Source organism: Corythoichthys intestinalis, chromosome 2, assembly GCF_030265065.1.
Source record: "Corythoichthys intestinalis isolate RoL2023-P3 chromosome 2, ASM3026506v1, whole genome shotgun sequence".
Classification (NCBI taxonomy): Eukaryota; Metazoa; Chordata; class Actinopteri; order Syngnathiformes; family Syngnathidae; genus Corythoichthys; species Corythoichthys intestinalis.
Genome location: NC_080396.1, coordinates 454,309 through 467,599, shown reverse-complemented (window position 1 = coordinate 467,599; position 13,291 = coordinate 454,309). Strand labels below are relative to the sequence as shown.

Below are 13,291 nucleotides of genomic sequence, written 5' to 3'. Positions count from 1 at the left end.
ACTACACACGTAGTCCTAGATTTGTTTTTTTTGGCACTCATCCTCTGTTGTACCTTTGTCGAAGCAGGTGTCCCACTCCGGCACGTGAATGAAAAAAAAGTATTCGATTGGCCGTTTCGTCATCGGAAGTCTGTCACGGAAAGATCATCCGAGCCGTCTTCTAGCGGCGTTCGTTACGCAACATCGCAGGGGCGGACCCTATTTGATCAAAATGGTGACATTGCCGGTTGCTAGGACGCCTGTCGTCCTTCCACCCGTGATTACACTGACTTTGTATGGGATCCCATCGGGCGACCAGAATAAAACGCAGCTTTTGCCTGCCATTGATGGTATAATCAGAGGTGAATAGTATCGTTTTACATTTACTGAAGTAACTGGGAAAAAAAAAAAAAAATCCTGACTTGGACCTCCCAGTTCGAGTGGCATTCCAATCATATTTTTCCTGGTCGGAGGTCGGAAAACTCCAATTTCCCACCTTCCTCGAATGCATATCAGTGGACAGAGTCTTGACTGGAGAACGGCAATACAGCGAGATGACATGACTCGCGCTAGCATAGCCACTCCAGAGCCCTGAAACTAAACTACACGGAATTTGTTGAACTCCACTGACTCCTCCGCTAACTCAAAGATGAATTTCAAAAATTCTGAACTTCCCCTTTAAGAAATGGATTCTGGAAGTAGTTTCCTAAACTGATCATTCCATAAATAGAGACACGTTTTCCAATGTCTGCTATGCCCTAATCCAGGGTTATCCAAATCCAGTCCTCGAGAGCCCCTATCAAGCTTTTTTTCCCATCTCTCCCTCCCTCCCCACACCTGAATCAAATGATTAGCTAACTCTGCAAGAGCCTGATAACGACCCTGATTATTTGAAGCAGGCGTGTTGGAGGACGGAGACATAGAAAACAAGCTGGATAAGGGCTCTCGAGGACCGGAGTTGGTTACCTCTGCCCTAATCCCTTCAGAGCCCCCCAAAAGTCAGACATACATCTTTTATAAAGCAAATCAAAGAGTTACAATTAGATTACTGCACAATAAACATAATATGTGAGTTGTGCATCATGTAAAAAACAAAGGATAAAAGTGAATACCCTCACGTAAAGCTGCCGGAACACGAGGGGGCAAATAAAGAGGACGCTGGGAGACACACTTACACATATAGTAGACATCCGTCTTAGCCAACTGGATGCTAGGCAATAGCCAATGGCAGAGCAGCAATATGTAACTGGGAGCTGCGAGTAGCAGCCCATACTGTATTTTTGCCTTTCGTATCCTGAAATTTCTAACAAAAGGCAATATGTGTGTAGCAACGTGAAAATTCCTTATGTTCGTAAGAAGAGGTACCACTGTATATCATTGTTGGGGGGGCATTACTTAAGTATTGCTTTCACTGAATAATTAACTTGTAGTTGAGTAACTTTTTGGGATGGCTACTTTTACTTGAGTAATATGGGATAGAAAAGAATGCCATTATTGTCACTGTACAGAGCGCAACGAGATTTAAAGGGTTTAGCCGGTAATACTGAAGTAACAATACTATTACTTAGGCCTGTCGCGTTAGCCGGTAATACTGAAGTAACAATACTATTACTTAGGCCTGTCGCGATAACATATTTTAGTGTGCGATAATTTATTTCATAAATTATTGAGATATGCACCCCCCAATTAAAAAAAAAAAAAATTACAATAACACTGTGAGGATACAGTATATATTAATAGATCACGTACGCCCATTTAAATGCAATAAATGTTTCCCATTAAATTCAAAAATTCCCCTCGTAGCTTCTGCAATGGCGTTCCATGTGTAATACATTTGTACCTCTACATACGAAGTTAATTTGTTCCAGGAGCTTGTTTGTAAGTCGAAATGGTCATATGTCGCGCAGGACTTTCCCATAAGAATACATTACAACTACATCCTTCATAAATACTGCTGTTACTATTGCAAATAGCAATTACAAAGAGCAAAACAAATCAAATATGAATAAAAATCAGAATAACCATAATATAATAATAGCAATAATAACAATAATACAGTAGAGTACCTGTAATAATGTAACAAATGGGGTTCTAAACTTGTTTTGTTTAGATGCTGACAGGAGTAACGTACTAAAAAATGCCTGCAGAAAATACTTAAATGTAGTTATATCAAATAAGGAAGGTTTAAATATGCTACGTGACTAATGTGGTCAACTGCTTCAAAGTTAACACACAATGGTTAAAAGTATGAGAGGGTAATACATGCAAAAAGTATCTTTGAGGCAGTGAAAAGGTTCTAAATAACGAAATAAAAACAAAAATAGTGGGTACTCGCTGCTTCTAAGCGATGTGCGCATCCGTGTGGATGCATGCGCAAGCGCGCTGAGCATTGTGTTGGACGTTTCGCCGCTTTGTAAGGATTGGCCGAACACCCGTATACAGTATGTTGAACAATAGGATATAATGGGAACAAACTGGCTCCGGCGCTATTTTTTGCCGGACCCAGAACGAAAATGCATTTTGCGTAGTTGGTAACAAGGAAGCCGAACTTTTAAAAGCACGCGCGCACACAGGTGCACGCGAGGCAATAAATCGCAGCGGAAAAATGATCGCCTTTATTATGTTTTACCGTGCAATAAATGGAATGATTGCATATTGCGACGGGCTTGAGTCATTTTTTTAGCTACTCTCCCCACCTCTGGAAATAATAGACATCCAACTCATTTTAACTGGCGCGAATGCCATTGACGGCGCTAGATATCCAATCCGGTCCACACGAATTGGACATCCAGCGCCATCAATGGCAACCGACAATGAAATGAATTCCCCATAAAGGGCTACCCTAATTCTACATGACACGTCAAGAGTTTCCACCGCCACGTCCCGGCAGCCCGTACGCCACCTTGTGCCACTTTGAATTTTCTCTCGACTAATTAGTGAGCGGTGTCGTGCCGTGCGCCAAGGAGAGCCTGCAAGAGGGCGGATAGACGTCTGCAAATGCCAGGTCAGCGACCGGGCCACCGACTCCTCCGCCCGGCCTTGTCACACTACTCACAGTTAACCTTTTCATTAGATCGCATTTGTTCAAGATATCTTTTTTAGCTTTAGCAGTTAAAAGAGTCCTCCACGGAAACTTCTGTTCTCACCATGAGAATGTCAGATTCTTTTCATCTTCCCCACCCTATTTTCTTTGCCTTACTCCAGGTAAAGCTGTAAATGTCATTTTATTTTGTTAGTGAACAAATGAGTTGTATTGAGTCTACACTATATATTAGTCGATTAGTGGAATGTCTGGGATAAAAGAAAAATTTCACTAATAAGTGAATAAAGTACTTACTTGATGTCACTCTCCTGTACCCGCTCTTCATCCAGATCCTCGATGAACTTTTCCGCCTTCATCCAGTAAACGAGCGGGCTGACATCCCCGCCGTAGCCAAAGAAGGCTCTGCAAGTCAGGTTGAGTGGACTTCCTGTTGGACGACAGGAAGTCACTTAACTTCCGATGGGTAGAAACGAAGACATTTAAAACAGCCACGCTCTTTTAAAAGGTCCATTTGAGTTGACGACGTTGCTAGCTATAGCATGACTACAGAGGATGTCCCCGATCCAATCGCGTGATGGGAAATCGGGCCCGAACACGTCATTCTCAGAAGATTGGAAAGAGATTGGGATTTGAAGATTATTTTTAAAAAACTAGTGCTGCAACGATTAATCGATTAACTCAAGTATTCGATTAGAAAAAAAGTATTCACATTAAATTTTGATGCTTCGAGTATTCGTTTCATTAAAGTGGCGTTGTAATGGTTTATTTTGGAAGTGTTTACATTTAGTTTATTGATTAGGGTGGATACATTGCCCTCTGGTCTGCCTCATTTCACATGACTCAATCCAACTGCTCCCTGTTAAGACCAACGTAAGCTTTTGTTTGGGCTAATGTTTTTTAATGCATTCGTAATTTAGTTGTTATGTATATTTAGCTGTTTTTTGTGGTAAGATGAGTCTGAACCATCTGTTAAGAGCATTGGAAAAAAAGAAAGTTAGCATTTTATAGCATTTAAGCTAGTGGACGTTTGCTATGTAAATTAGCCAATTGATTAATCGACTACTAAAATAATCAATAGCTGCGGCCCTAAAAAAAACAACAACAACAACATAGTCTAAACAAAATAATAAAACTGCAATGCAACATCACAACACATCCGGAAAAGGCAGAACTGAAAATAAACGCCTTATGCTAGCTGCTGCAAGAAGCTAATAATAAGATATTATCACATGTGGCCCAGTGGTACCCCAACCCAAGGTTGTGGATTCGATTCTCCTACCCAGTAGGTGGATGGTGAGATAGCGTAAAGCGCTTTGAGGGCCTTGAAAGGTGGAAAGGCACTATACAAGTATAACATCATTTACCACTTGCATGATGCTGTCTGAAGTATTGAAATATTTTAATTTAGAATGTTTGGGGTTTTTTAACCTTAAGAAATTGCGAAGGTATCGGATCGGTACGCCTCCTACTACAACTACTTTTCAACAACAACAAAAATCTCCATTTATTTCCAATGGCAAAAATTTATTACACTACAACATAACACTATAACATTTTCCATCCAATTCACAGTTTACAGTTGATATAAAAAATTATAAAGTCACACAAAAGTTGTATATAGTTTTGCCAATAACGTAGAGTTCAGCCACCATTTAACAAAAACGCCAGCATTTATTTCCAACAGCCCCATTTAATCAGGAAGTGACCTTAGTACCCTAAATTTAAGAAAGAAGTGACTCAAAATCAACTTGAACGACATCTAATTCATGGAAAATGACCTGACATCAAGAGGAAGTGACCTGAAAAAAACTCTAACGTGTACAGGAAATGAGCTGGCAATTCCCAAAAATCAACAGGAAATCATCCAAAATGTACAGTGAACATTCCTGCAATCCTCCAAAATGCAGGAAGTGAGCCAGAAATGCCAAAAAGCAACAGGAAATGATCCAAAGTGTACAGAAAGTGGCCCTGGAGTGCCGCAAACTGTGCAAGAAGTGAACCAAAAGTTTTAGGAAGTAACTAACAAGGAAGTGACGCAACATGAACTCGTTGCCTGCCACTGGCATTGAAAGACATCCAATTAGTAGAAAATGATCCCATATCAAGAGGAAGTGAGCGAAAAAAAAAGCCTAAAAATCTACAGGAAGTGACCTAGCGACGCCCGAAAATTCAACAGGAAATGATCCAAAATGTACACTAAGTGACCCCAAATCAATAAGAAGTGACCCTTAAGTACCATCAAACTAACAAGCCAGTTAGCCAAAATCTACAGGAAGTGACCCATGGGAGACGTCATTTCTACAGAAATGAAGTCATCTTTTGCCAAGTGTTATATAGTTGAGTCACGCACTACTTTGACATGCTATTTCTTTAAAGTCCGCGGGGAGCCCCGTGGCGCTACGACGCTACAGGAGCATAGAAAAGAACAGGATCAGACAGACAGACAGGCAAGCAAGTGGAATCTTCTCCGTGACACTGATTTGACAGCATGTTATGTTGTCGCACCCGCAACGGCACTCGGCGGGCCGGTTGCCGTCACGGCTCCAATAGCAGGCGGCGGGGCAGCTTCATTGTAAATGCGCTAACGGCGATGTGAAGCAGAAAATCAATCGCTAAAGAAGAACCGTGGCAGTCTTTTTGTTTGTGCACATGTAAATACAGACAAGCGGAGTTCATCCGTCACAAAGTTGTCGAACTGGCGCAACGCGGGCCGGATCTGACTCGCCACGTCCTTTTGAGTGGCCCGCAAATGTAAATTGGCTGCATTGACTTGTTTGTTGACCAAAAAAAAAAAAAAAATTGTTGTCCTCAATGAAACAACGATAACAACAGAAACTAGTTTTTAATTGAAAACAAATGAAAAAAAAATCCAATAAAATATGAATTAAACAGACTATTTAGAGGTGTTGTTCCACTGTTTAAAAAAAATAAAGTCAAAAAATAAATACGACAATATTTAGTTCATTCCTTTTTGCTTTAAATTTGGAAACTACAAAAGAATAATGTTGTTTTTTGTTTTTTTTTAAATGTAAATCAACATGTGAAAACAAAAAATACATAGAAATTTGCAATTAATTAACTGTGTTTTCACATTTAAATGACTAGAAAAAAAGAGGACTCAGAAAACTTATCATGTTTAACAAAATGTTTTCATAAAAAAAAAAAAAAAAGATAAAAAAAAGAACGGATTTAATAAAGTCCGTGTTGCCCAACGACAGCCCCAAAACATCAGCGCTCTAGAAGAGATTTGCATGGAGGAATGGGCCAAAATAACAGCAACAGTGTGTGAAAAGATTGTGAAGAGTTACAGAAAATGTTTGGCCTCCGTTATTGCCAAAAAAGGGAACATAACAAAGTATTGAAATCAACTTTTGGTATTGACTAAATACTTATTTTCCACCATGATTTGGAAATAAATGCTTTAAAAATCAAACAATGTGATTTTCTGTTTTTTTTTTTTTTCCCCCACCTTCTGTCTTTCATTGTTGAGGTTTACCCATGTTGACAATTACAGGCCTCTCTAATATTTTCATGCCCCACTGTATATGGCGACGATTATACTACATTGTTCAGGAAGTCTTTCTACAATATATTGATTTTTGGTCACTTCCTGTTGGTTTTGGGTTGCTGAGGAGGAAGTGACCCAGGAATGTCCCCCAAATGACAACAGGAAGTGACCTGTAAATTCCCTAAAGCCAACATGAAGTGACCTATAAATGCCAGGAAGACTGCTTGTGAATGCTCTGTTTCAGTGCCATCGACTGTCCAAAATAGATTGGATATATAGCGCCATCAATGGCAGCCAATGAGCTAACACAGCCACAAGACTCTAGTGGAAGATTTTAGTAGTAACCTTTTTTTTTTCTTGGGGGCGGGGGGCAGTGACACCTTTTTAAAACGATATATCGATTCTTAGCGGGAGCATATCGATAACCTAGGAACAGTTTGAAACATGTCAATAAAATATTAATTATATAAATAACATACATAACGTACCCTACTTACTGTAAATTCATTCTCTCACGTCTCGGCCAATCAGCTTGCGAGATTCCCCAGTTGAGAGGGATCTCTGGGGGGGAGGCTGGCCAGCAAATCAGAGAGGAGGATTTTCAGTTGGCGCACGCCATATTTTTCAATTTTGATGAATATTTTTTTTCAATTTTGGAATCCGCGATGCATGAATGTTGTGTCGGGAAGCAGCGAGGGATCACTGTATAACAAACTCCCATGTGGCACATTACAACTGACACTCAGATTCCATGTCTCTGTGTCTGAACAGCTGAATAAAATAGGTTAAAAAGATGGAAATTGCTGCCAAAAACAAGTTTTGTCTCATCTACTTTTCTCGTTAAAAGAGGGGCAAAGAACAGCAGCACGAAAGGCTTTTTTTGACAGGAAAGGTTTTTTTTTTTTGACGAGAAGAACCATCGTCCAATCAGCCGCCGTGGTATATTCTTGGACGGTTAGCCCTCCCGTGAAAGGGGTCTCAATTAAATCTTTCCCAGATTGATATGCAAAACGTATTCACGGCGGATATATGGAACAATCTATCTGGCGGGCCAAGTTCATCCTGTATTGAGAATAGTCGCAGCCCGAGCCCTTTTCTCAGTTTCCCCCGCTTTTCTGCGTCAATCTTGCGATCGATCTCCAGCTGACGGATTCCGGTCACCGCCAAGGATGACTTTAACCCTCGCCACCGTGACCACCAAATGTACACATCCCTACTTATTGGTCTTACTATTTTCCCATCCGGAAACACAAAAACACTGCGGCCAAAAGCAGAGCTAGCTTATGTCGTGACGCTGACAGTTCCGTGGCTTGAAAAGGCTTAGGAGACACAGCCCCAGATGGGGAATTCCCCGCCGGCTCGTCGAGTACGGGCTTTCTTCGCTGTATCTATTGCGCTCGCTCCAAGTTAACAACATTGGTTTAAGTGCTGCTCGGGAGGGAGTCGGGATACCTAGCCTCTCGGTTTTGTTACCGGGCCGCCAGCCTGCTCCCAGCCCGTATCTCCACGAATACTCCTAGGGAGCGCGCCCCCCGCCGCTCAGATAGGCGCGCGTGCGCCTCGGTGCGTATCTCCCTCACGCACGCGGGCGTGCGGGCTCCGTGATAGCGGTGTCAAACTCATCTTTGATGCGAGACGCATCGTCGCTGGGGTTTCCTTTAATGTCTGCTGCCGCGAATCCGACAACACACTTATTTTCATCGTCGAAGAATTGATTTGAAATATTGAAAAATGGGCCTTTTGGAGACTCTTAGCTCATTGGCTGCCATTGACGGCGGTCCACGTCGAATCCATTTGAATTGACGACCCTCCCGCTTCAAACGAATTGGACGCCTACTAGTGACCAACTCTTTACCAGCAGGGTACAAAACAGGCTTGCCGCTCAGCTCGGTACCAATGGAAAACAATTTGACATTTACTGCCATCAATTAGCGGTGTCAGTAAGGATCCTTATAATAATATCTTTTTTTAAAAGATTGTATGGAAGCAAGTTTTTCCATATCAGTTTGGAAATGCCACATGTTCTTTTTTGTAGGGTCTACATTACATTTCTTAGCCAACGTTGTTGTTTACACATCTGCCATATGTTGACTCTAGGGGTGTTACAATTAATCGATGTGGATCAATTCATCACTTTGTGAAGCACAATTGACTCATTCGATGAAAATGATTACAATTTCGATATGCCCTTTTGCTATATAGGTTTCAAACAACAATAAAATTGTCACACACATCAAAACTGATTTGTATTAAATGTCATCGTTTTGCATTAAATCCATAGAGGGCCCTCGAATCGAATCGCCGAAGAATATCGTATCGTTGTATCATGTATTCTATCATGATGAAATCTTTTCCTCCCTCAAAAAGTTCCAGCCACCCCATCAATATTTTTCTAGATTCACCCCTGTAGAAAGAGACGCTGTCAATGGCAGTAAAAGAGCAGTGGCGCCTCCAGAAATTTTTCATAGGGGCGGCCAGATGGGGCCACTTACAGTAAAATCTTGGGGTGGCACACCAAAACTAAAAGCCAGAATTTCAGTTTTTCATTATATCATTGCAGTAAAAAGGGCAGGGGAAAACTATCAGAAAGACTTAAGGACACGGCTACTGATATACTTTGGTCTATTGTGTAATATTTAGGGCTGTCAAACGATTAAAATTTTTAATCGAGTTAATCACAGCTTAAAAATTAATTAATCGTAGTTAATCGCAATTCAAACCATCTCTAAAATATGCCATATTTTTCTGTAAATTATTGTTGGAATGGAACGTTAAGACAAGACGGATATATACATTCAACATATTGTACATAAGTACCGTATTTGTTTATTATAACAATAAATCCACAAGATGGCATTAAAATTATTAACATTCTTTCTGTGAAAGGGATCCATGGGTAGAAAGACTTGTAATTCTTAAAGGATAAAGGTGAGTTTGTATATTGTGACTAAATATTGCCATCTAGTGTATTTGTTGAGCTTTCAGTAAATGATACTGTAGTGACTTAACTGCTCTGCCCAAATGCATGATGGGAAGTGGTGCAACCATGACTGGGTGTGGTGGCTGCAAATGCTATATCTTCTCTGCGTTGGGTACACTACAGGGTGTTAAGAAAAAGATCAACTCCTGTCATTATTCCCCACGTCGCTTCCCACAATATTTATAGTTGCTGGTGGAGAGATGACAAAGCTTTTGCCAATTAAAAGCACGGTCTCAATGAATGCTTGTATCTACTCCACTCACTTGACACGGACTCTTATCTCTGTAAATAAGTGAAACGGCGCCATTGGAGGCTGTTTGCGGCAATGCGTGAGTGAGTTGTACCGCGAATGCGTTAATTGCGATAAATATTTTCATGTGATTAATTTTAAAAAATTAATTACCGCCCGTTAACGCGATAAATTTGACAGCCCTACATTTAACAAACAAAATAAATGCATTCATTTGGGATGAAATGCATAACTGATGCTACAACAATCTAACGATATACTGGCAAGCGGGGTGGCCAGTGGGGTGGCCGACCAATTTATAGGGGTGGCCACCCCTGGCCACCCCCTGGTGGTGCCACTGTAAAAGAGAAGCGCAAATATTCACTTAAGGATTTTTTTCCCCCTCATTTGTTGTTATTAAAATTTACATTTTTATTCGTAAAAAAGAGTGAGAAACAATATGTATTATTTATTTATTTATTTAGATTTGTATAATCTTTAAAAAAAAAAAAAAAGTTCTCTTCATTTAAAAATAATATGGATTGATTTTACTTTTGAAAATTTGAATTTTTTGGGTAATCAAAAAGGAAAAATAAATATTCCAATTTTTTTTTTAATTGGATATTCTTCAAAAAAATAATTTTCCAATTTTAAAAAGGAAACGAATGCAAATATTCGCATTATATTTATGAACAAAATGTCGATTTCATTATTTTACTTATAAAGAGAAATGCAGTATTACCTTTATTTTTTTCCTCACTTGTTTGTCATTTGTTTTCTTGAACTTTAATTTGTTCGTTTGTTTTAGTTTGTTTTAGCTTAAAAGGAAAAATCTATTCACTTTTTAATTTAAAAAAATAATATTCATTTTACCTAGTTATTTTATTCACATTTTTTAAGTAAAAAAGGTGGGATTATGTTTTATATTTTAAAAATGTTTTTTTTTTTTTTTTTTAATCCTCTTTTTATTTTATTAAAAAAACAGAGCAAACCCTAGTAAAGGTAACCCTTTAAGCGCCCAAAAAATTGGGACAAGCAACATTGGCGACTTAACAAGCCAGAGCTGCAAATAAGCTGCCTCATGTAGTGCCTATTTTGCACCAAAAAATGACGGAGCTCTGCCATTGCCAGCAATTTGACCACTTTGGCACTTGGAGGGTTCATATTTTCCGATTGCTTGAACTGCCACTGGAATAATTTCCTTTTGTGGGTCGCACATAATCACATAGTGGTCCAGCTCTGGTCCCAGGGCATTAGGTTAGACACCTGTGCTTTTGTATGCTAATGATAGAGACAGAATATAATATGGAGGTATACAACCTAGTACAAAAGATGAATGAACGCTAGAAGTCTAAGTTGCATGATAATGATAAAGTCCATTATTGACATTTCCCGCTCGCCATTCATCAGCAGACAAGTAGATAAACACAGCCTTTTACGGAACGTCAGCGACGACCGGCGGGAATGACGAGCCCGAGCCTCGCCAAGAGGGGGAGACCGAGGAAGAGGAGCCGCGGCTTTCAATCGACGGCGCCTTTTGTCTTCTGATCCTGCGTCGGATGCGCGGATGGAAAGCTACTTTGCCACAAACGGGATTTGGCGGGGATCTTTCACAACGACGTCTAGCCTATTGCTCTACGGCTTGATTGGGAAGTTCCAGAATTGTTGGAAAGGCAGAAAATGCTCATATTACTTCCGTCCGTTCACCAAAACCAAGCAGCTCCAGCAACAAACTCCAGTTTGTTATGTCATTTTGTAAGGCCCGTCAAAAGCAGAACGGTAGCAGTGAGTTCATGTTTTTTTTTTTTTCCCCCTCCAGATTGTCATTACTTTTGAAAATGCTCAAGTTGGCTACGTTGACACGGACAAAATGTCTTCAATATTTTAATATACATATGGATAATCAGATTTTAAAAACATGTTTGACCTAGTTATTTTGTTTATTTGCATTTTTTTCTAGTAAAAAAGGGAAAATTCTGGTATTTTTGTTTATTTTTTTCTAAAATGATCCTTGACCTTAAATACATGTAGGCTGTAATAAACCACAATTGTTCTTTTGTACTAAAATATGTTGTTAGAAAGACATAAAATGTTAAAGCAAGGGCAATATTTTATAATATTTAGTACATATTTCAACCAATAGTTGGCGCCATGTTATGCGTGCCCAGAGTGATAACATACGGTAAATGGTATGTTTCCAAATGTGTAGCGTGTACAACAATTGCGTATCGCTGCCTAAACTCGCCAAGTAAAATGCCACGATGTGCTGCTTTTGGATGCAATTTCGAGTCAAATGGAAACAAGGGGAGTGACGTGAGTCTCCACAGATTTCCTGTTGACAAGAAGAGGAGAGAGGTTTGGGAAAATGCCGGCAAAAGACTGGCAAAACTTCCCAAGTACCCAAGGCTTTGTTCTCACCATTTTCTCCTACCGCGTTCGAGGCTTTGAGTCGACGACAACTTATGAAAGAGCTCATCAGAGCGGCTGGATATAGGCGCTGACTAAAACCAAATGCTGTTCCAACTATTTTCCCTCACAAAAAGCCTCAACGTGCCTCGGATATTGAGTGCAATGCGCGCAATAAAGCAGCCACAGACAAGACGCTCTGGCTGCGCTCTTAATATGGACCACCCTTACGTAGCTAAACTGGAGTTGGATGTACAAGACACGGATTACGCTCCATTCCAGGATTTGTTCCCGTCAGATGATGAATTTAATGAGGACAGTTAGCCAGGACACGACTCCGATCCTGACTACCACAAGTGTGCATCCATAGTTTTGTTACCTTCAGTGAGAGTTTATAATGTCAATAATCCTGAAAATAAAAATGCACGAATGACAAGGTGTGTTCAAACTTTTGGCCTGTACTGCATGTAAAGCACACGACAGCTTTGGATGCTAACAATCTAGATAATTATACTGGGTTAAGTTTGAAAATGCATTAGCTTACCTTGAAGATCTGCTAACAAAAAAACGGAGTTCTCAACAGCATACACTCTCTCGCTCCGTTGTCATTGAGACGCACATGTCGCGATTTTTGCCCAACTCTTGTCTTATCAGGTATTTCCTGCTCAGCATTTTTCCTTTGCTACTCGTCTTGTTAACGACCGACAGTGCTGTCCCGCTCTTCACTTTTCAGATCTGGTTCAAATGGGACGGGCAGAACTGACGACATGTTGGGGTAGCTGCGAATAACACGCTGGAAGTTCGGCAACGGGCCGGGTAACGTCACACACTGTCTTCTAGCTTTTCATTGACTACAACCAATGGCGACCTATCACTTCAAATAATTTTACAAACTTTATCAAAACGAAAACATTAAGAGGTGTTTTAATATCAAATTATTATAACTCATACTAACATTTATCTTTTAAGAATTACTTGTCTTAAAGATAGAGGATCCCTTTAAAATAATGTCAATATTCTCTTTCTTTTAAAAAGTGTATTCATTTGTTTTAAAATGAGCCCTAAATACTCTCTATTTAAAAAAAAAAAAAAAAATCCATTTTTAAAAATAAGTCTTTTTTTCAAAAATGTTGAATAAATGATTTC

At 39.9% G+C, this 13,291-nt stretch overlaps 1 protein-coding gene across 2 annotated transcripts in view; it reads right to left on the bottom strand.

Moving 5' to 3' along the window:
• LOC130906500 (interleukin-1 receptor accessory protein-like 1) overlaps window positions 1-13,291 on the bottom strand; it is a 222,465-nt gene that overhangs the window by 22,064 nt on the left and 187,110 nt on the right. For both annotated transcript variants that reach the window (XM_057820917.1, XM_057820909.1), the window contains one exon: window positions 3,317-3,449. In XM_057820917.1, coding sequence (XP_057676900.1) covers window positions 3,317-3,449 — 133 coding nt within the window. The remainder of the gene's footprint in view (window positions 1-3,316; window positions 3,450-13,291) is intronic.